The 24,041-nt window shown below is 43.0% G+C and overlaps 1 protein-coding gene across 2 annotated transcripts in view; it reads right to left on the bottom strand.

The window, feature by feature from the left end:
• FBN1 (fibrillin 1) overlaps positions 1–24,041 on the bottom strand; it is a 264,999-nt gene that overhangs the window by 157,850 nt on the left and 83,108 nt on the right. For both annotated transcript variants that reach the window (XM_067471401.1, XM_067471402.1), the window contains exons 7-13: positions 21,875–22,072; positions 19,066–19,191; positions 11,270–11,395; positions 5,198–5,356; positions 3,996–4,166; positions 1,614–1,763; positions 964–1,083 (exon numbers count right to left, since the gene is read on the bottom strand). In XM_067471401.1, coding sequence (XP_067327502.1) covers positions 964–1,083; positions 1,614–1,763; positions 3,996–4,166; positions 5,198–5,356; positions 11,270–11,395; positions 19,066–19,191; positions 21,875–22,072 — 1,050 coding nt within the window. The remainder of the gene's footprint in view (positions 1–963; positions 1,084–1,613; positions 1,764–3,995; positions 4,167–5,197; positions 5,357–11,269; positions 11,396–19,065; positions 19,192–21,874; positions 22,073–24,041) is intronic.

The raw sequence follows: 24,041 nt of genomic DNA, 5'->3' as shown, positions 1-24,041 counted from the left end.
AGAAAGAGGGAGAGAGGGAAGAAAGAGGGAAGGAAGGAAGGATGAAAGGGTGGAAGGGAAGGAAGTAAGGGAAGGAGGGAGGGAGGAAAGAAAAAGAGAAGGGAGGGAGTAAAGAATAAAGGAAAAAGAGAAGGAAGGAAAAAGAAAGAGGGAGAGAAGGAGAAAAGAGGGAGGGAAGGAAGGATGAAAGGGTAAAAGGGAAGAAAGGAAGGGAAGGAGGTAAGAAGGAAGGAAAAAGAGAAGGAAGGAAGGAAGGAAGGAAGGAAGGAAGGGAAAGATAAAGGAAAAAGAGAAGGAAGGAAAAAGAAAGAGGGAGAGAGGGAGGAAAGAGAGAAAGAAGGGAGGATGAAAGGGTGGAAGGGAAGGATGGAAGGAGAAAGAGGAAGGAAAGGGAGGGAGGGCGGAAAGGAGGAAGGAAAGGAAGGAAGGAAAAACAAAGGAAGGGAAGGATGGAAGAGTAGAAGGGAAGAATGGGTGGGTGGACGGAAGGAAGGAAGGGAAGAGAGAAGGAAGGACGAAAGGGTGGAAGGGAAGGAGAAAGAGGGAGGGAAGGAGGAAGGAAAGAGGGAAGGAAATGGAGAGAGGGAAAAGGGAGGGAAGGGAAGGAGGGAGGAAAAAGAGAAGGAAAGAAAAAGGGAAGAGAGGGAGGGAGGGAAGGAGGAAGGAGAAAGAGGGAGAAGGGAAGGAGGGAGGAAAGAGGGAAGGATGGAAGAATGAAAGGGTGGAAGAGAAGGAAGAGTGGAGGGAAGGAGAAAGAGTGAGGTAAGGAAAGAAGGGAGTAAAGGAGGAAGGAAAGAGGGAAGGAAAGGATAGGATGGTGAGAGAGAAGAGGGCCTGAGAAAAGAACCCAAGCGGCCACATCCGGCCCCTGGGCCTTGGTTTGCCCATACCTGGAGTTTCCAGTATTTTGCTATCTACATAAGTCTATGATAGTTTATTTATTTACACATCACATCACTGTACCTCGGCATTCTGTCCTCATTAGGGTGCTTTGATACCCAGGACGGCACTGGCATATATAGGATCCTTGTGTATTTACACAGTCTCCACCAATACAGGGATTCCTCTCGCATTCATCAACATCTGAAAGATACAGAGAGTAGTTTGATGACCAATTGTTTTCAAGTCTGGAAATATATTTGAACAGGTACATATGAAGACAAACTTTATATATTGATAAAACTCTGACTCATTCCCACTTAATTAATGTAGTTCTGTGTTATGCGCCAAATCCGACCACGGTAGTTCAAATCCGCAAGATAGGGTGAGCTCCCGTCTGTCAGCTACAGCTTCCAGCTTCCCATGCAGGGACATGAGAGAAGCCTCCCATAGGATGGTAAAATATCCAGGTGTCTCCTGGGCAACATCCTTGCAGATGGCCAAGTCTCTCACACCAGAAGCGACTTGCAGTTTCTCAAGTCACTTTTGACATAGTAATAATAGCTCCATGCCTTTATCCCCTTTCACCATAATAATCAATTTTTCCAACTTTCTAGAAAAGAAAAGTAGCCTGGTAGAAACTGTAGAAACATCACTCTACTGTCCATTATGCGGAAGTTATATGCAAAACACTTATTTTTGAAAGTATGGGGAAAAAGACAAAAGCCACATACCTATGCATTCTCCTCTAAGATCCAGTTCAAATCCTTTCTTACATTCGCAGCGATAACTTCCAGGAGTTGGGACACAACGTCCATTAATGCAAAGATTTTGGTATAATTGGCAGATGTTGGCTTGAGGTCGAGTCACATTAACGGGTAACACTGGAAAAAAATTGATTCAGTTTGCATGTTAGCTATAATCTAAACTATAACTAAAGTTTACACTTAGCAGCTGTTTCAAATACATATTGTTCTTCATTAATGCTCTTTTTTGATGTGGCCAATTCAAGCTCCTTTTTCAAAAACTGTGTTGTGATGATTTTGTTCCATTTTTATCTATTTATCTATTTATTTACGACATTTATATGCCGCCCTTCTCACCCCAAAGGGAACTCAGAGAGGCTTACAAGATATATATACATACAATATATTATATTATTAGCATCTATATAAATAAAAATGTAATGTTTGTTTGGGGGATTAAAAGAACTCAAAAACCACTGGACGAATTGACACCAAATTTGGACACAATACACCTAATAAACCAACATATGTCCTTCACTCAAAAAATTGATTTTGTCATTTGGGAGTTGTCGATGCTGGGATTTATAGTTCACCTACAATCAAAGAGAATTCTGAACCCCACCAACGATGGAATTGAACCAAACTTGGCACACAGTTCTCCCATGACCAACAGAAAATACTGGAAGGGTTTGGTGGGCGTTGACCTTGAGTTTTGGAGTTGTAGTTCACCTACATCCAGAGAGCATTGTGGACTCAAAGACTGATGGATCTGGGCCAAACTTGGCACAAATAATCAATATACCCAAATGTGAAAAGTGGTGGAGTTTTGGAAAAATGGACCTTGACATTTGGGAATTGTTATTGCTGGGATTTATAGTTCACCTTCAATCAAAGAGCATTTTGAACACCACCAACAACAGAATTGAGCCAAACTTCCCACACAGAACCCCCCATGCCTTGAAGGGACTTGCTGGAGATTGTCTGGTTTGTCTTCTCTGGAACATGCAACATATCATTGTCCTTTAGGAGTCCCTTTCAAATCTATGATACGATATCTCTGTGTATGTGAATCATATATATCTATCTATATCTATGGCTGGATGGCTCTTTGTCAGGAGGGCTTTGATTATGTTTTCTTGCCCTGGTGAAGGGAGTTGAACTGGGTGGCCTCAAGTATTTTCTTTTGCTCATGGGGGTTCAGTGTGGGAAGTTTGCCCCAATTCTGTTGTTGGAGGGGTTCAGAATGCTCTTTGATTGTAGGTAAACTATAAATCCCAGCAACTACATCTCCCAAATGTCAAGCTCTATTTTCCCCTAACTCCACCAGTGTTTACATTTGGGCATATTGAGTATATGTGCCAAGTTTGGTCCAGATCCATCGTTGTTTGAGTCCACAGTGCTCTCTGGATGTAGATGAACTACAACTCCAAAACTCAAGGTCAATGGCCACTAAACCCTTCTAGTGTTTTCTGTTGGTCATAGAAGTCCTGTGTGCCATGTTTGGTTCAATTTCATCATTGGTGGAGTTCAGAATGCTCTTTGATTGTAGGTTAATGATAAATCCCAGCAACTACAGCTCCCAAAAGACAAAATCCATTCTTTTTTAAGTGATGGTCACTCCTTGGGTGAGTAGGTGTCTCGTGTCCATATTTGGTGTCAATTCACCCAGTGGTTTTTGAGTTATGTTAATCCCACAAATGAACGGTACATTTTTATTTATATAGAATAGCCGTCCCCTGCCACACGTTGCTGTGGCCCACAATGGGGTTCTGTGTGGGAGGTTTGGCCCAATTCTATCATTGGTGGGATTCAGAATGCTCTGTGATTGTAGGTGAACTATAAATCCCAGCAACTACAACTCCCAAATGTCAAGATTCTATTTTCCCAAAACTCCACCACTGTTCCCATTTGGGCATATTGAGTATTCATGTAGAGTTTGGTCCAGATCCATCATTGTTTGAGTCCACAGTGATCTCTGGATGTAGGTGAACTACAATTCCAAAACCAAAGGACACTGCCCACCAAACCCTTCCAGTATTTTCTGTTGGTCATGGGAGAACTGTGTGCCAAGTTTGGTCCAATTCTATTGTCGGAGGGGTTCGGAATGCTCTTTGATTGTAGGTGAACTATAAATCCCAGCAACGACAACTCCCAAAAGACAAAATCAATTTTTTTGAGTCATACATTGGTTTATTAGGTGTCTTGTGTCCAAATTTGGTGTCAATTCATCCAGTGGTTTTTGAGTTATGTTAATCCCACAAACAAACATTGCATTTTTATTTATATAGATTGTGAAAGAAACAGCCAAATTTGTCTTTTAAAGAACGGGATTAAATACATGATTATATACAATTGCAATATAGTTTTTACCTGGTGCTGGCATTGGCCTACGAGATGGTACAACAACGTCTGGAGGAAAGACTGGTGGAGGATATACATCAGGTGGGAAGACAGGAGGATGAGGAGGAACGCCTGGGATGCTGGGGCCGTCTGGTCTTGCAGGCAAAAGGCTTGCAACGATGCATAGTTTCCGGAATTCCTCTGAAAAGAAACGCAGCGTTACCAAAGGAGAACTGACTTGCCACTTCATTATGCTAACTTTATCGTCCACTTGGGACTTATGACAGTGATTATGAAATAGCTGTCAAGCAGAGTTATTCATGCATGCTATTAAGTAGTCTTAAGTAGAACCATCTGTGAAGCCTGTGGCTGAAAAGGCAACTATTACTCAGCGTCAGGTGTCCTATAGTTACTTCACAATGTTTCCCAACATGCAATATTTGGATTTGCCAGAATAACCTGATGCCTTCCATCAACCACTTGAAGAGGCCTGAAGGTCCATTGCTGGAGATGCGTGGATCAAGACTCTGAGTAATGTGCAAATGCATGCAATAAGGTGGAATGGCAACCCTTTAGGCACTACTTAAAAGCATGGGTCACCCCACCGTAGCCTTTGACTCACTCTTCCTTATGGCATTTGTCTTCCCACCCTGTCAATTGCTGTGGTGCAACGGGTTAAACCAGTGTTTCTCAACCTGGGGGTTGGGACCCCTGGAGGTGTCACAAGGGGGTGTCAGAGGGGTCACCAAAGGCCATCAGAAAACAATGTATTTTCTGATGGTCATAGGGGTTCTCTGTGGGAAGTTTGGCCCAATTCTATCATTGGTGGGGTTCAGAATGCTCTTTGATTGTAGGTGATTGTAGGTGCAGTTCAGCCAGTACAAGGGTTTAACCTACTGCGCCACGGCAGCTCCATATTTTTAATTGTTAATGGAGGTTGCCAAGGCTTGCTGAAGGATCCATGGGGCAAAGAAAGAATGCTCTTTGAATCATTCTCTCTTTTGTGGAGAGTCTAACATTGTCTCTGGTTATCAGAAGGAAGGGAACAAAGCTACTTCGGTCACTTTTCAATTAAACAAAACATTAAATTCTCACAGGCCCCTCCAAAATAGTTTCTCAACCCATTAAGCAAGTTTTTTTCCCATAAAGTCCCAAAAAAGTCTACCCTGCAAAAAAAAATTACGACAGTTCTGTGCTTAATTGTTTCTACTGGTTTGCAACCAGCTCCATACCAGTGGCACGGATGGGACACATTTCCGGGGCACTCGTTGCTCCAGGAGACCAGCATCGTCCGGAGTCACAACAGCACTGCATTTTGGTCAAGACTTGTTGGAGCTGGTTGCCGCAACGGCCGTTGGTAAGGGATGAAAAGCAGTATCCAGGACGTACGTCTGTAACAGGAGGAAATGGACACTTAACCTTTGGAAAACCACAAGGAAGAACCTTTTGAACCATTGTAAACACATTGTCTCCAAAAAGCAGGAGAAATGAGTGATGGAAAAAACAGAAGGGTGCAAATGGAAGACAATGACATTTCCTAGACCAGTGTTTCTCAACCTGGGGGTCAGGACCCCTGAGGGGGTCACAAGATGAGTATCAGAGGGGTTGCCAAAGACCATCAGAAAACACAGTATTTTCTGTTTGATTCCAGGCTTTTATGCAACTGGTGGCTTCCTAATCTTGTCCATGAAGGACAGGCAATTGTCTTCAATAACTAATTCTTTGCCTTAAAGGAAAATCCCCCTTTTTAACTTCTCCCAGGCTGATTGTAATCTAATTCTTACTGATGTGGGCTCCGCTACCGGGTTGAATTGCATCTCAAACGCCGAGTGGACCTACCAATAAGGCTAGTAGATTCTCCAGCTGGAGTTCTTTGGTCTTTAGGACTGTTTCCCTGGAAATCTTTAGAGACTCTTAAGACTGTTCTTCCCCGGAAAGTCTTAAGGGTTGAAGCTTTTGTACAGGAGAAGCTTGAACACGTCCTGTACATTAGCTTTCCTTACTGAGACTAACTAAAAAATGGCTCCTTTCCCTTCCCAATTGCTCTGAGCAAGGGGTGGAACCAAAACTTAATGATGATGGACAGGTGACTTGCCCTACGACTGCAACCAAAGGAAGCCACCTTTCTGCAGAAACCCTGAAACCCTGGACTGCAAGCAAACATTTAATACAAAGCAAACAAAGCTGAAGCTCCTGGTACAGCTGTACCAGCACAACAATTCCAAAACTCAAGGTCAATGCCCACCAAACTCATCCTGTATTTTCTGTTGGTCATGGGGGTCCTGTGTGGGAAATTTGGTTCAATTCCATAATTGGTGGAGTTCAGAGTGCTCTTTGATTGTAGGTGAACTATAAATCCCAGCAACTACAACTCCCAAATAATAAAATCAATCCTCCCAATCTCACCAGTATTCAAATTTGGACATATCGGGTATTTGTGCCAAATTTGGTCCAGTGAATAAAATGCATCCTGTATATCAGATATTTACATTACGATTCATAACAGTTGCAAAATTGCAGTTATGAGGTAGCAACAAAAATAATTTTATGGTTGAGGGTCACCACAACATGAGGAACTGCATTAAGGGGTCGCGGCATTAGGAAGGTTGAGAACCACTGTTTTAGACCTAGGCCCTTCTATGTATGGGATAATACATAATGCCACATAATAAAAGCGTCGTCTGGGAACACTATGTGAATAATTTCAATTGAGTGCAACTTTAATGACATAAAGGAGTAGGATAATCTCAACCTGGAAGCCAATTAAAATCAAGGAAATTGAACAAAAAGAGAACAAGAGCACTTTCTCTGTTCTTATGCCCTGAACAGCAAGGTCTACATCTTATAGCAACTATAGAATGGGAAATAAATATTATTACAGTGCAAGTGCCTGTTCTTTACCAAACAGTTTGAAATAATAATAGCAGTCACTGTGATATAATGGTCAGGGAGACCGATTGGGATGCGAGAGTTCCATAATAATAATAATAATAATAATAATAATAATAATAATACTTTATTTGTACCCTGCTACCATCTCCCCAAGGGACTTGGTGCGGCTTACATGAGGCCGAGCCCAAACAGAACAATACAAGCAATAATAACAAGAATACAAGCAATTAAAAACATGAAAAATAAAATACACAAAATTATCAAGACAACACACAATTAAAAAACAGTGGGAAGTATCACATCCTACAGAGTAAGAAATGCCTCTCTATCTCTTTCTCTCAGTTTCGCCCAGTTTGGGAGGCTTTTCAAATCCACACCCAAAAATGCAGATATAAAACAGATGTAGGTTTAAAAAATGTGAAAAGAAGCAGAGGTCAGAAACACATTTGCTTGGCCTTAGCAAAAACCCTTAAAACTGCACTATTCGATTATGCAAATCTTCATTTTGGCCTAAAGCTGGAGGAGGATGTAAAACAATATGGTTCTTGTGTCTGGAAACTAAGCTTTCGTTCAGTTTCTCTTGCTGCTGTAATGACTGAAATGATACAAGCTGCAGGGCAAGTAAGAACAATACGTATCAATCAGTGCCATTGAAGTTGTTTACAGAAGTGGTTTGGCTTTCATTCTGAAAATGCACAGACATGCATTGCCCACAGAACATAAAGATACTAAATATTCCCCACTGAAAACTAACAATGTTCCCAGCAAGAAGTCCACTTTTCAGAGTGAAGTTTTCAGAGTGAAGCACATCATAGCAAACTTAATGCTAAGATATGATTGGATGCTGAGTAACCACGCTCTGGTTATGTTCTGTCGTGAGCTGGGCCTGCAAATAATTGTCTTTAAATTAGGACGTGCGACTTGAGCCCAGCCGGAAGCCAGGGGCCCCCGAAGAGAAGTCCTCAGAGGTTTTCCACCACAAATGGTCTTTAGATGGCTTGTGAAGTATAACAAAGTCCTTTATTAATGAACAATCAAACAGAAACTTCTCTTATCTTCAGAAAGTTAAACAAATGATTCCAGGCTTTTATGCAACTGGTGGCTTCCTAATCTTGTCCACGAAGGACAGGCAGTGTCTTCAATAACTAATTCGTTGCTTTAAAGGAAAACCCCCCTTTTTAACTTCTCCCACGCTGACTGTAATCTAATTCTTACTGATGTGGGCTCCGCTACCGGGTCAAATTGCATCTCGAACGCCGAGTGGACCTACCAGCAAGGCTAGTAGATTCTCCAGCTGGAGTCCTTTGGTCTTTAGGGCTGTTTCCCTGGAAATCTTTGGAGACTCTTAAGACTGTTCTCCCCCGAAAAGTCTTAAGGGTTGAAGCTTTTGTACAGGAGAAGCTTGAACATGTCCTGTATATTAGCTTTCCTTACTGTGACTAACTAAAAATGGCTCCCTTCCCTACCCAATTGCCCTGAGCAAGGGGCGGAACCAAAACTTAACGATGATGGACAGGTGACTTGCCCTATGACTGCTTTCTGCAGAATCTCTGAAACCCTGGACTGCAAGCAAACACTCAATACAAAAAAATAAAGTTGGAGCTCCTGGTACAGACGTATCAGCACAGGTTACATCCCAAATAGACTACTGCAATGCTCTCTACGTGGCGCTGCCTTTGAAAACTTCTTGGAAGCTCCAATTAATCCAGTGGTCGGTGGCCAGGTTGTTATCTGGAGCTGTGTACAGGGAGCGCACCACTCCTCTGTTGCGCCAGCTCCACTGGCTGCTGATTAGCTTCTGGGCACAATTCAAAGTGCTGGTTTTATCCTTTAAAGTCCTGAACGGTTCTGGCACAGATTACCTGTCTGAACGTATCTCCTGCTATGAACCATCACGAAGAGGCCCTGCTCTCAATCTCACCACTCTCGCAAATGTGGTTGGTGGAGATGAGAGACAGGGCCTTCTCGCAGTGCCCCCCCCCCCCAGGTCTGTGGAACTCTCTCCCTAAGGATATCAGGTTGGCCACCTCCCTCCTGTCCTTTAGAAGACAACTGAAGACCTGGCTCCAGGGCCAGGCGTTCGATTAGAGGCTATTATCATTTTATCTAATAATGTATTCTTTGTGTAACAGACATGTCTTTATCATGCTTACAACCTGATCTTGCATTAAGCTACTTTACCAATTTAAATGGATCTGAAGGTGGGCCTTTATGATTGCCAAGTGAGAGGAAGCATTTAGTTTAGCATTTAGTTCCTTTTTCATACACACACACACGGGTTGAATGAAAAGTAATTTAACTCCTCAACAGATGGCAATACTGGTATGCGGCAGGTACTGGCTTGTTCAGTAGACTCTCCTCCACAGTTCCGTTTTGGCAGGAAGCCTTAGCATTAAACAGTTGTTAAAGTGCAAAGCATTAAACGGTTGTTAAAGTGCATCTGTTGAGGAGTTACGAAGTTGGAGGCATTATTTTTCATTCAACCCTCGTATTATATAGATAAAGCCAATGCACTACAGGCTACATAGGTTTTATATTAACAAGGAAAATGTTTTGAATAATAGCATACACTCATGGTGTCTAAGCTACACAAGTAATTCAAAATAGCCCTGAAAAGATAGATGTCCAAAACAAATCAATTCCAGATTTCGAAGAAAAGAGTAAACGTTATCAAGTTGCTTCTAATTCCATGTCCGTTTTGATTGTGTTTTCCCCTTAAATGAACTCTTTTGACACAGACCGATAACCAAAAATGGAGTTTGGGGCTATATATGTGCATATCGTATTTCAAACAGAAACTGCCCAGACTTAACAAAAGAAAGACATTAAATCGCAAGAGAGGGATTGTTATAATCAGTTCCTTTTGCTAAAGGGAGTGGTTATTACTTCCTGCCGTCGTCTCTATTCTCCCCTGAATACGTTTTCTTCTCTTCTCTTATTACATCTGTTAGTGTATCCCATTGTAGAGCAGCCAAACATTAGCAAATGAGAATGAATCATTATTCTCACCATACATTCTTGTTCTGGTAAGGCTGTACCAGGAGCTCCAACTTCTTTGCATGTATTCCAAAGTTCCATGCATTTTGCAATAAGGTGGCTTCCCTTGGTTTGCAATTATAGGGCCAATGACCCATCAATCATCATTAGGTTCTTTAGTTCCACCCCTTTTTCTGGGTTTAGGAGGGAAAAAAGGGGGCCTCCAGTTCACACAGAGGAGCCTTTCGTACAGGACGTGAATCAGTTCCACCTATAGAAAGCTTCGTCTTTTACAGCTTTTGCTGGGGGGATCCAGTCCCACAGCTCTACAGCTTTTTCTGGGGGGAATTCAGTCCCACGGCTCTACAGAGAAGCATAGCTGGGGGGATCCAGCCCCACAGCTTTACAGCCAGCCTTCACTGGGAATTGAAGACCTTCTTTCCTCTTGGAAATCTACAAAAGGACTGTTTGGTAAGGACCACTCGCGGCAGCCATAACGCAATATGGACCGGGTGTAGGGGCCCACACCAGCAGAGCCTACCCAGGTAGAGGTCAAGGATTTCCCTGATAGAGAAGAAACAGTTCATGAAGATAGTTGCCTGTCCCTTGTGGACAAGATTTAGAAAGCCACCAGTTGATTCAAAGCCTTGAAGTATTTGTTTGATTTATTGAAAACCTAGGCACTAATAAAAGAACTTTGTTAAACTTTCCAAGTTTCTAAAGACTTTGTTTGGGGAAATCTATAGGGCCTCTAATCCGAGGCATCCCCGCCGTCCCATTGGGCATACAGAACATGTCCTGTCTACAGACCTTTTCACAGGCCCAGCGTGTGTCAGCACAATTCTCTTTCGACACTGTTCCTATTATTAGTTTCAAAATGCATATAACTTTGAATAATCTTTAATGTAGTAGTTTTAGCATGGTTGAAATGTTGGCCAGAATCACAGGGTTGCTGTGAGTTTTTTGGGCTGTATAGCCATGTTCCAGTAGCACCATGAAAGTGAACGATATCTGGATACCAATATTAAAAAACACCAAAATCACGACAGTAAATAAAGGACACCACTCAGAAACATCGGAATTCCAGACAGTAAACAATCAAGTGCCAGTTAACACCTCCCAAACAGAGGATGCCTCCAGGCAACAGAGGCCAGGCTACCTCTATGCAGATACCCTCACTGATTGACTATGCAGCTCCATGGCTACGCATTGCTATTCAAGTTTGCTAATTGTACATTCACATGTCCTTTCAACAGACATGGGTTCTTTCTCCCAATCTGGCCATTCCAAAGGTATATATGCACTCCACTTCTAACAGACTTCTGAAGATGCCAGCCACATCCATTTTAGTTCTAATGAGCTTGGTCCTATGTTGTCCCTTTCCACAGATTCATCTACAACGTTTACAATCGGCGCACTTGAAGTTCCATACTCACCAATGCACCTAGAGCCATCTGGGGAGGTATAATATCCAGAAGGACATTTGCAAAAGTAACTGCTAATGGTATTGGAGCACTCTCCTCCGTCACAGATTCCAGGGATGGCACTGCATTCATCGATATCTAGGATTTTAGAAAGAGATGGTGGTTTGATACCATTAGTCAACAAACCCCTTCAGACCCAAAGGTGAGCGTTTTCAGATGGATATCGTTAGTATCATAGTCTCAGAACAGAAGCATTACTTCCTCCAAAATGGAAGAAGGAATGGTTGCTTATTTATTTATTTATTTATTTATTTATTTATTTATTTGCTGTATTTGTATACCGCCTTATTCAGCCAATTGGCAACTCAAAGCGGTTTCCAACAAATCAGTATACATAAAACATAATAGATAAAAAAAACCATTAAACAGTATAAGAACATCACAAAAACAATAAAAGCAACATCATCAGCATCTCATTATTCTCAAGCATTGTCCAATTCCATTGTCAGGTCATTCGATTTCCTATATTAGCTACTCTGTATTTGTAAATGCTTGCTCCAATAGCCATGTTTTAACTTGCCTCCGAAACGTCAAGAGGGAGGGAGCAGATCTGATCTCCCTAGGGATGGCATTCCATAACCGAGGGGCCACCACTGAGAAGGCCCTGTCTCTCGTCCCCGCCAAGCGTGCATGTGATGAAGGTGGGACCAAGAGCAGGGCCTCCCCAGATGATCTTAAAGTCCTCAGTGGTTCGTAAGGGGAGATACGTTCAGACAGGTAAGTTGGGCCAGAACCGTTTAGGGCTTTCTAGGCCAAAGCCAGCACTTTGAATTGGGCCCGGTAGCAAACTGGCAGCCAGTAGAGCTGGTGCAACAAGGGGGTTGTATGCTCCCTGAGCGCTGCTCCTGTTAGCAACCTGGCTGCCATTCGTTGGACTAGTTGAAGCTTCCGGACCATCTTCAAAGGCAACCCCACGTAGATAGTGTTGCAGTAGCCTATACAGGATGTAACTAGAGTGTGGACTACCGTGGCCAAGTCAGACTTCCCAAGATACGGGCGCAGCTGGCGCACAAGTTTTAACTGTGCAAATGCTCCCCTGGTCACCGCCGATGTTCCAGGCTCAGCGATGAGTCCAGGATCACATCCAAGCTGCAAACCTGCATCTTCAGGGGGAGTGTAACCCCGCCTAACACAGGCTGTAACCCTATGCCCTGTTCGGCCTTGCGACTGACCAGGAGTACCTCTGTCTTGTCTGAATTCAATTTCAATTTGTTCGCCCTCATCCAGACTGTCACAGCGGCCAAGCACCGGTTCAGGACCTGGACAGCCTCCTTAGAAGAAGGTGGAAAGGAGTGACAGAGTTGGACATCATCTGCGTATAGATGACATCGTACCCCAAAACTCCTGATGATCTCCCCCAGCGGCTTCATGTATATGTTGAACAACATGGGAGACAGTATTGATCCCTGAGGAACCCCACAAGACAAAGGATGTGGGGTTGAACAGGTGTCTCCCAATAACACCTTCTGGGTGCGACCCTCTAGAAAGGACCGGAGCCACTGTAAAACAGTGCCCCCCAGGTCCATTCCGGCAAGGCGTCCCAGAAGGATACCGTGGTTGACGGTATCAAAGGCCGCTGAGAGGTCCAGCAGAACCAACAGGGACACCCTCCCCCTGTCTAGCTCCCGGCGAAGATCATCTACTAAGGCGACCAAGGCTGTCTCAGTTCCATGTCCCGATCTAAAGCCAGGCTGTGCTGGATCCGGATAATCTGTGTCTTCCAAGAATACCTGGAGTCGTGACCCTGTAACCATGTACCTGTAACCATGTTTCTTCGAGTGGTCACCCGTGAAATTCACACAAACATATGTATGCATTTCACAGGGACCACGAAGAAGAAAGCAGCCATGTCAAAGGAGTGTGAATAGCATGGCAAATAATAAGCAAAATAAAGCATTATTAAAATGCATCACATTCTAAAATAGATGTTGGTAATGTCTCAAAAGTTTAATCAGTTGTATCTGCAGTTACATCAATTGAAATTAGAGCACTTAAAAAAGGATGACAACCGTATTTATAATAATGTCAACACCAATATAAACAGTGACATGCTGTTTGGGTTAGGCTCAACCCTAAAATAAAGCCTGGAGATTTGGGTTTAAATAAGCCGACTCTCTATAAACAGAGGCAATGCTAAGTCAAAGATAAACACTGGGGAACTTGAGTCAGGAAATACTTGAAACCTAATCTCTTTACAACTGCACCTCTCCCTCGATTCATTAATCAGGACTTAATTCATACCCAACAGTTCAGTCGTTGCTATTTGATTCCTAATTTTGTTGCTATTGGAATGTGACCTACAATAGGATCATATTCCAAGGAGCTCCGAGTCACTGAGGATTGTATCTATGAAGAACGCAGCAAGTTGGTCAGATGTTCTGTTTTCCCGAAATAAACAAAAAGTTCCAATGGTTCTTTCCCATATACACACTAGTGGTGCAATGGATTAAATCTTTGCGCCGGCAGGACTGCTGACCGAAAGGTCGGCGGCTCGAATTCACAAGACGGGGTGAACTCCCATCTGTCAGCTCCAGCTTCTCATGCAGGGACATTAGAGAAGCCTCCCACAGGATGGTGAAACATCTGAGTGTTCTCTGGGCAACGTCCTTGCAGACGGCCAATTCTCTCACATCAGAAGAGGACTTGCAGTTTCTCAAGTTGCTCCTGACACGGAAAATAAAGATTTTGCCCACTGAAATATACTACAGGTCCACTGCCCCTAAAGAGCTCACCATACAGACTTGCCATTGCCATATATATACTTTTTTCTAGAGCATCATCTTTGTGGGTTGTTGTAGGTTTTTTCGGGCTATATGGCCATGTTCTAGAAGCATTCTGTCCTGACATTTCGCCTGCATCTATGGCAAGCATCCTCAGAAATTGTGAGGATGCTTGCCATAGATGCAGGCGAAACGTCAGGAGAGAATGCTTCTAGAACATGGCCATATAGCCCCCCCCCAAAAAACCTACAGATTCTCCTTCCCTTTTGCCCTTCTGCAGGATTCATGTCCTTTTTAAAAACTTGCCATAGAATATCTGACATCTCCTGAAACTACACTCCTACCTGCTAAATAACTTAAGGGGCACAAGCCAAGGAAGGTATGAAGCGACTTTTGAATGAATTGTTGTCACAACTTCCCAACGTCCTAAGAAGCATTTTCAAACAGAACGTCCATTCATTCCAATTGAAGCTCGGTACAGCGTGTACCTCCGAAACATAGTTGGTTGTTCCCTATATGATTCAGCCTACGAGAACTTAATTATAGCTACGGTGCTGTTTGCTCAGTTTGTGACGAATGGGGCTTCAGTTCTGCAAGCATGAATGCTTCGAGGGAAATCCAAGTTTAGCATTCCAAGTTTAGCTGATTGCATCCTAACCTCCTGCCCATTAAAGGAGAGGGTCTGCATTCAAGCAGATAAGTCTCATCTTTCTTCATTCTAGCTCACTGGCTTCCTACCTTTTTTTGACCAGGGACCACTCTCCAAAAATAGTGCCAAAAGGATTACAAATCAGTTTTTCGTCAACTTTAGATTCGGTATCGTTATTTGGGGTGCTGATTCAGAAAACTGACCACTTTAACCAGGGACCACTTAGCCAGGGACCACTTGACCAGAGACCACTTTGACCAGGGACCTTTTGACTAGGGACCACTTTGACCAGGAACCACTTTGAGCAGGGACCACTTGAGTGGGGACCACTTTGACCAGGAACCACTTGACCAGGGACCACTTTGACCAGGGACCACTTGAGTAGGGATCACTTTGATCAGGGACCTCTTGAGTAGGGACCACTTTGACCAGGGACCACTTTGACCAGGGACCACTTTCACTAGGGACTACTTAACCAGGGACCACTTTGACCAGGGACCACTTTGACCAGGGACCACCTGACCAGAGACCACTTTGACCAGGGACCACTTTGACCAGGGACAACTTTGACCAGGGACCACTTGAGTAGGGACCACTTTGACCAGGAATCACTTGACCAGGGTCCACTTTGGCCAGGTACCGCTTGAGTAGAGACCACTTTGACCAGGGACTACTTTGACCAGGGTCCACTTTGGCCAGGGACCGCTTGAGTAGGGACCACTTTGACCAGGGACCACTTTGACAAGGGACTACTTTGACCAGGAACCACTTTGACCAGGGATCAGTTTGACCAGGGACCACTTTGACCAGGGACCACTTGACCAGGAACCACTTTGATCAGGGATTAGTTTGACCAGGGACCACTTGATCAGGGACCACTTTGACCAGGGACCACTTTGACCAGGGACCACTTTGACCAGGGACCACTTGACCAGGGACCACTTGACCAGAGATGTCAGGAGAGAATGTCCCTAGACCATGGCCATATCCAGCTAACACCTCCCAACAAAAGATTCCCCCAGGCAGGAAGCAGCCAGGCTTTGAAGCCGCAAGGCCATTAAATGCCAATCAAGGTGGTCAATTGCAACATTTATACTTCCCTCCCACTCTCTTCAAATGACAGAAATGTAGTAACTGAGGGAAAGTTCCAATGGGAGTGGGAAAAAGCTTTAATTTGGTGGGGCAATGTCCACATTTGGCCACCTCTGTGTCTACACTCCATTAATGTCGACGAATCTAGTCATTTCCACTTTTAATTTTCTTTTGTGCTCAACAGCGTTGGCTGGCAGCCCATTTCTCTGGAGCAAATTCTTTGCAAATTGGTTTACATAAGACACGATAAAAGCAACTAAGTGTTGCATAAAGATTATTATTTTAGCTAGCTTTTTAAAATTCCCTCTGTTATAAGGCGCCCAGTTTGCACTGTCTCAAAGAGCCTTTCACATTCAGAAGAAACTGTACGACAAGACCAAATTTCACAGGGATTATACTTTATGTATGCATCATTCCACTGTAATGGATGATTCACCCAAAGAGGTGAACACTTTCCTTCATTCTCCTAAGTCAATCCAGCAGGACACGTACAGTTCTGGATTAGCCACGGCGATGAGTAAACTACAGAGCAGAGTCCCTGCCAAATGGTCTTTTACTAGAGATTAGAGGCACAAGGTGGGATCAGGAAGCATGGACCAGAAATGTCAAAAAGAAAGATGCATGGGCTGAGTTGGAACGAGGAAGAGGAATATTCCAAAATGTATTGTCGAAGGCTTTCATGGGTTGTTGTAGGTTTTTTCAGGCTATATGGCCATGGTCTAGAGGCATTCTCTCCTGACGTTTCGCCTGCATCTATGGCAAGCATCCTCAGAGGTAGTGAGGTTCCAAAATATGTTTGAGGAAAGGAGGGGAAGGAAATCCCATTTGTGTTATATTGTGTTAATTTGCTTTATTTATTTTATTTTGCTATGCTATGTATTTTATTCTGATGTAATCTTTTGTTGTCTGCATTCTGTATTTTATTTTGCTGTATTGTATATTTGGGCTTGGTCTCATGGTAGCTGCCCTGAGTCCTCTTTGGGGAGATGGCGGCGGGGTATAAATAAAGATTATTATCATCATCATCATTTGAAACACAACAAGATGAGTCCACAGCAGACACTCTGCTGCCTGTTGTATTGGATCACACGTCAGACCCTTCCCAAGTGTCTAGGACTGTGTGATGCAGAATCATAGAATCATATAGTTGGAAGAGACCTCATGGGCCATCCAGTTCAACCCCATTCTGCCAAGAAGCAGGAATATTGCATTCAAAGCACCCCTGACAGATGGCCATCCAGCCTCTGTTTCCGCGAATAATGCGTGCAGATCCCAGTAAGGTGGCCTTTTGCAGATGGCAGATTGTTATTTTGTTAGCACCGATTCTGTTTAAGTGCAGGCCAAGGTCTTTAGGCACTGCACCCAGTGTGCCGATCACTGGGACCCCATTGAGTGGCTTGTGCCAGAGTCTTTGCAGTTCAACCTTTAAATCCTCATATCATGTCAGTTTTTCGAGTTGTTCCTCTTCAAACCTGCTGTCACCCGGGATTGCAACATTATTATTATTGCAAAATATTATTATTATTATTATTATTATTATTATTATTATTATTATTATTATTATTTGCATGATATTGCTTTCATATCCCAGTGAAGGTTAAGGTATTTCAAATTTACTCTGCTTTGGGGATGAAGAGTAAATTTCAGCAGAGCACTGGCACACCTGCTTCACAGTTTCTCTCCAGATATAAAACAAAATATGGGTTCTATTTGGATGTCTCTCAAAGCTTAATCTTATCTTATTAAAGTGCACAAGTTACATACTTCAGTACACATCTGCTTACAATCTCTGTTAAGAGAAAAGAGGGGACACAAATAATGATGATGACGACACAGTCCAACAAAAAGAATCCTTGGTATCTTTGTTTTTAGACCTGTTCCTGAGGTTATCTGGGGTGCTGATTCAGAAAATGGCATTGGATAGACCACATGAGGTCTAATACTAATAGAAGAGAAACAACTGGAAAAGCTGACACAATATGAGGATTTAAAGATCGAACTGCAAAGATTCTGGCACAAAGCAGTAATGGTGGTCCCAGTGGTGATTGGCACACTGGGTGCAGTGCCTCAAGACCTTGGCCTGCACTTAAACACAATCGGCACTGACAAAATTACCATCTGCCAGCTGCAATAGGCCACTTTACTGGGATCTGCACGCATCATTCGCTGATACATCACACAGTCCTAGACACTTGGGAAGTGTCTGACGTGTGATCCAATACAAGAGCTAGCGGAGTGTCTGCTGTGGACTCATTTTGTTGTGCTTCAAATAATGATGGTGATGGTGATGATGATGATGATCGGCACACTGGGTGCAGTGCCTCAAAACCTTGGCCTGCACTTAAACACAATCGGCGCTGACAAAATTACCATCTGCCAGCTGTAATAGGCCACCTTACTGGGATCTGCACACATTATTCGCCGATACATCACACAGTCCTAGACACTTGGGAAGTGTCTGACGTGTGATCCAATACAACAGCCAGCAGAGTGAATCTACTGTGGACTCATCTTGTGTTTCAAATAATAATAATAATAATAATAATAATAATAATAATAATAATGCCCATGTGTTCTTATTTTGCTGCTCATGTGAGGAAGTAAACACACAAGTGTTGGGTCTGAAGCAGAATTGCAGTGTGCACATTCAAAAGAAACCAGATCCCTGAGCCAACAATAAACTCTAGTTTAATTTGGAGCGCATTACACTACACGACGTGGTTCCCAACCTTTTTTTGACTAGGGACTACTTTGACCCGAAACCACTTTGACTAGGGACCACCCTCCAACATTAGTACCAAAAGGGTTACTAATCAGTTTTTGGTCAACTTTAGATTCAGTTTGGTTATTTGGAGTGATGATTCAGAAAATTGCATTGGATAGACTACATCAGCTCTAGTTTCTGATACAGAAACATATGCCATCAAGTAGTCGCCATCTGCTTGCCCACAAAAAACCATATTTAATAAATCTTGGCACTATAAGAGGGTTTTGTGAGACCAGTCGCTCTTGTTGCAATGGTGTAGTAACCATGAGGTTGCGGCTGAGGGGGGAAAGGAAGAGACCTGAGGGTGTTAGGAATTGTGGGAGTTGAAGTCCAAAACACCTGGAGGGCCCAAGTTTGCCCATGCCTGCCTTAGACTCATGGTAATTCAGAATGGCTTGAAAGCAAACAACAACAACAACAACAACACCTGTATTTTTTTATGGAGAAGGAATATTTTAAAAACAAAAAAAATATTTAAAAGTTTTCCTTTTTTCCATATGACGTTTCCAAGAGGACTTACCGTCACATTTTTGTGTCACTTCATTAAACTTGTGTCCAGCTGGGCATTTGCACTCAAAAGATCCAACAGTATTAATGCAATTTCCCCCTTGACAGATCCCAGGGATAGCTTGGCATTCATCCACATCTAGCATGAAAAAAGAAAACCACATTCAAATAGAGCAGTACACAATTGATTCACACAAATATTAGAAACAGATTAACGGTAGAGCCCTTTATTTGATATATACACTAATTAAAAAAAAACCAAAATTAAGTACAATCCTACCCAATATTTTCTGTTTCAGAATATGCACAAACAAATTGCATTGTTAAGGTAATTCTATCACAGTACAGTTCAAAATGAAACCAAGAAAATTGTATTCAGGTAGTTCTATAAGTTTATAGAACCACCAGAGTTTTTCAAAGATCTGAGAAATGTCTCTTTTGCTGTGCCATTTCCAAAATTTGTAAAACAATGGAATGCCTGAGGTCCACCTTGGGAGTTAAAATAATCTTTCTATCTTCTAGACTAACTACAATAGCTTTTGTGGCCTCTCAACTTGAATGTTTCTTGGATGGAACTGATTATATGGATCCATCTCAATCTAGTTGGAATGATCCCACAGCAAGCTGGCTTCAGGAAAGACAAAAGCTGCACATCGCAAGTGCTGAACCTGACTCAGCACATAGAAGATGGCTTTGAAAGGCAGCAGATCATAGGAGCTGTCTTCATAGACCTGTCAGCAGCTTATGATACTGTGAACCACCGCCTCCTCCTGAGAAAAATGTATAATATCACAAAGGACTACCACCTCACCCGCCTCATAGGAAACCTGCTACAAAACAGGAGCTTTTTTGTTGAGTTCCAGGATCAGAGAAGCAGATGGCGGAAACAGAAGAACGGTCTGCCTCAGGGGAGCGTGCTTGCCCCATCCATGTTCAAAATCTACACAAATGACCAGCCACTGCCAGAAGGGACAAAGAGTTTCATCTATGCTGATGATCATGCCATTACTGCTCAAACAGGGAGCTTTGAGATGGTAGAACAGAAGCTCTCCGAAGCTCTAGGTGCTCTTACTGCCTATTACAAGGAAAACCAACTGATCCCCAACCCATCTAAAACACATACATGTGCTTTTCATCTCAAGAACAGACAAGCATCCCAACCTCTGAGGACCACCTGGGAAGGAATCCCACTGGAGCATTGCAGCACACCCAAATACTTGGGAGTCACTCTGGACCGTGCCCTGACCTACAAGAAGCACTGCCTGAACATCAAGCAAAAAGTGGGTGCCAGAAATAATATCATACGAAAGCTGACTGGCACAACCTGGGGATCACAACCAGACACAGTGAAGACATCTGCCCTTGCGCTATGCTACTCTGCTGCTGAGTATGCATGCCCGGTGTGGAACACATCTCACCACGCTAAAACAGTATATGTGGCTCTTAATGAGACATGCTGCATTATCACGGGGTGTCTGCGCCCTACACTACTGGAGAAATTACACTGTTTAGCTGGTATTGCACCACCTGGCATCCGCCGGGAAGTAGCAGCCAATAGTGAAAGGACCAAGGCAGAGATATCTCCAGCTCATCCCTTGTTTGGGCATCAGCCAGCACGTCAATGACTTAAATCAGTGGCTTCTCTGTGTAGTCTAACATGGTGGTTGTTAGAGTGGTCCAGCATTTCTGGGTTCTCAAATTTATAATATTATAATGTAATACAATATAATAATAATATGATATTGTAATTATATATTTTATATTATATGTAATATTACTAATAATATTACAATATAATGGTATAGTTGTTCATTCATTCAGTCGTTTCCGACTCTTCGTGACCTCATGGACCAGCCCACGCCAGAGCTCCCTGTCGGCCGTCACCAACCCCAGCTCCTTCAAGGTCAATCCAGTCACTTCAAGGATGGCATCCATCCATCTTGCCCTTGGTCAGCCCCTCTTCCTTTTTCCTTCCATTTTCCCCAGCATCATTGTCTTCTCTAAGCTTTCCTTTCTTCTCATGATGTGGCCAAAGTACTTCATATTGGCCTCTACTATTCTTCCCTCCAATGAGCAGTCGGGCTTTATTTCCTGAAGTATTGACTGGTTGGATCTTCTCACTCTCAGAAATTTCCTCCAGCACCATAGTAACATATAATACCGATATTGTACTATGCTAATATATATATATATATATATATATATATATATATATATATATATATATATATCGTAAGCTGCTCTAAGTCCCCTTCGGGGTGTGGAGGGCAGCATAGAAATGTTGTAAATAAATAAATACATAAAATGCTGTGTCCAACATTTTTTACCAATGTTGTTACATATTGTAATCAGAGTGAAGTAGCTTGGTAAGGCAGAAGGCAGGAGACAGAGAGAAGTATTGCATTCCAGGTTGAATGGCTCTGAATTTGTAAGATATTAGCAGAGCTACTGGTGACAGCTTAACTTGGATACCTCGCATCCATAGACTTGTCATAAGTCAACATTTACCTGATGGAAGGACAACAATCTATTAGATCTGACTCACCTTTCTGCCACTTCCTCTACAACAGTGATACATGACTTTTCCTCTATAACAGGCCTGGGCAAACTTCGGCCCTCCAGGTGTTTTAGATTTCAGCTCCCACAATTCCTAACAGCCTACTGGATGTTAGAAATTGTGCGAGTTGTAGTCCAAAACACCTGGAGGGGCAAAGTTTGCCCATGCTTGCTCTATAACAATCACACATGACTTCAGACACCAGTCACAGTTCAGCTGCCATAGATCTGTTCTTAAAATTCCCGCAGTGACAGCTGCACCATACCTTGACAAGCTCCAGTCCGGATGTTTGGAATGAAGCCCCGGCGACAGGGGTGAGGCTGAGCGGGGCACATTTCGCAGGGGTGGCCCCACGCTCTCCCAACAGTGGCGCAGCAGAGGGTTTTGGTGCAGACGATCCCGCTGAGCTGTCCCTGGCACATCTGGTTGGTGACCAACGTGAAGCAGGGGCCAGTCCTGTAATCTGTGGAGAACAGCAAGGAAATCCCGTAAGCATTCAATCAGGGATCAGTTATGCAGACTCGAAAGGAACAATTCAAATAATTGCACTGCCCTTTAGGCATCCCCCAACAACTCTTCATCAAAAGTTGGGTGTAACAAAGGCAAAAAGAGAAGCAAATCACAATCCTTCAGAAATGTAGGATTCTTAACTTAGGCAGAAAAAATAAAATGCAAAGATACAGGATGGGCAATACCTGGCTCGACAGCAATACATGTGGGGGGAAAAGGTCTTGGAGTCTTTGTGGACAACAAGTTGAACATGAGGCAACAGTGTGATGCAGCAGCTAAAAAAGCCAATGGGATTTTGGGCTGCATTAAAATGAGTATAGTGTCTAGATCAAGGGAAATCGTGGTACCTCTGTATTGTGGTCAGACCTCACCTGGAATAACCCTGTGTCCAATTCTGGGCACAGTTTATTTATGTGTATGTATGTGCAGATGTCTATTTGTGTGCATGTGTATATATATATATGTGTGCATGTGTATATGTATATATGTGTGTATGTATGTGTGCATGTGTATATTTGTGTGTGTTAATGTGTATATGTATATATGTGTGTATGTATATATGTGTGTGTGTATTTGTGTGTGCTTGTCTATTTATACATGTGTGTGTGTATTTGTGTTTGCTTGTGTATTTATATATATATATGTGTATGAGTGTATGTGTGTATGTATATATGGTATTTGGGGGGGGGTTAAGTCCATTCTGCTGGGGGGGATTGTGTTTTCAGGGGTGATGAACACTCATTGAACTTTTAGGTGTCTTCTGTCCAAATTTGGTGTCAATTCGTCTAGTGGTTTTTGAGTTATGTTAATCCTACAAACGAACATTACTTTTTTATTTATATAGATGATATATCAACGATCAGAGATACAGGAGTCATGCCCCATACGCAACCTGGCAACCCTAAATCCAATTCATCAGTTTTGAAATCTCCAAATGGTAAACATTCACCTTTCTCGCATTTCACATGATAAGGGAATAGTAACCATTCTTATCTCTAGGAAATTTTATTGATAATTGAATGTGATGAGCAAGACACAATCGCTGCCATTTCAACAATATTCTCAATTGTGCCATAAAAGGTTCTCGCTTTGCCAGGGACTTCCCTTTGCAGCATTCCTAGCCTACTGATTAATCTTTGTCTGGCCATAATAGTGACATGTTATTAAGAAATAAGCTTGTTATATTCCCCACTGGTGCATTTAAATGGGCCTCGAGGACTCACAATGGAGTTCATTAAGGGCAACGTTCAGTGATACACTGCGGGCAAGCTTTGGCGGTTGCTAAACGGGAGGGCATGTGGAGCACATCTGCTTTGCTTTGTTTATGGGAAGACAAACTATTTATCCAAGAGACAAAATTAAACCAGGACATTAATAAAAGATTCCCTTGTATTTTGTTCCATTCTCCCACGGCAACAACAAAACAGTGGCATTGCCAACTCGGTCTTCAGCACACAGATACATGCATCGCAGTTGGGGCTTTTTCCCCTTCTCAAAAGCCCCTGTCGTCTCCTTTTCTAGGGTCTCTTTCATTCAGTAAGAGGAAACCATTGCAAATAAATGAATACCTTTCCTTCAAACACTGGGCCTTTTTGCACAACTGACAAGGCAAATCAATAATAGATATAGCAGTGTTTCTCAACCTGGGGGTCGGGGCCCCTCTGGGGGTGGCGAGGGAGTGTCAGAGGGGTCACCAAAGACCATCAGAAAAGAGTATTTTCTGTTGGTCATGGGGGTTCTGTGTGGGAAGTTTGGCCCAATTCTATCCTTGGTGGAGAACAGAATACTCTGATTGGAGGTGAACTATAAATCTCAACAAATACAATTCCCAAATGTCAAGGTCTATTTTCCCCAAACTCCACCAGTATTCACCTATCCAACCGCATCTCTGCCTATGATCCCACCAGGACTTTGAGATCTTC

This window comes from Anolis sagrei, chromosome 9, assembly GCF_037176765.1.
Source record: "Anolis sagrei isolate rAnoSag1 chromosome 9, rAnoSag1.mat, whole genome shotgun sequence".
Lineage (NCBI taxonomy): Eukaryota > Metazoa > Chordata > Lepidosauria > Squamata > Dactyloidae > Anolis > Anolis sagrei.
Note: the sequence above shows the minus strand (reverse complement) of the source record. Positions and strands in the feature narration are given on the sequence as shown.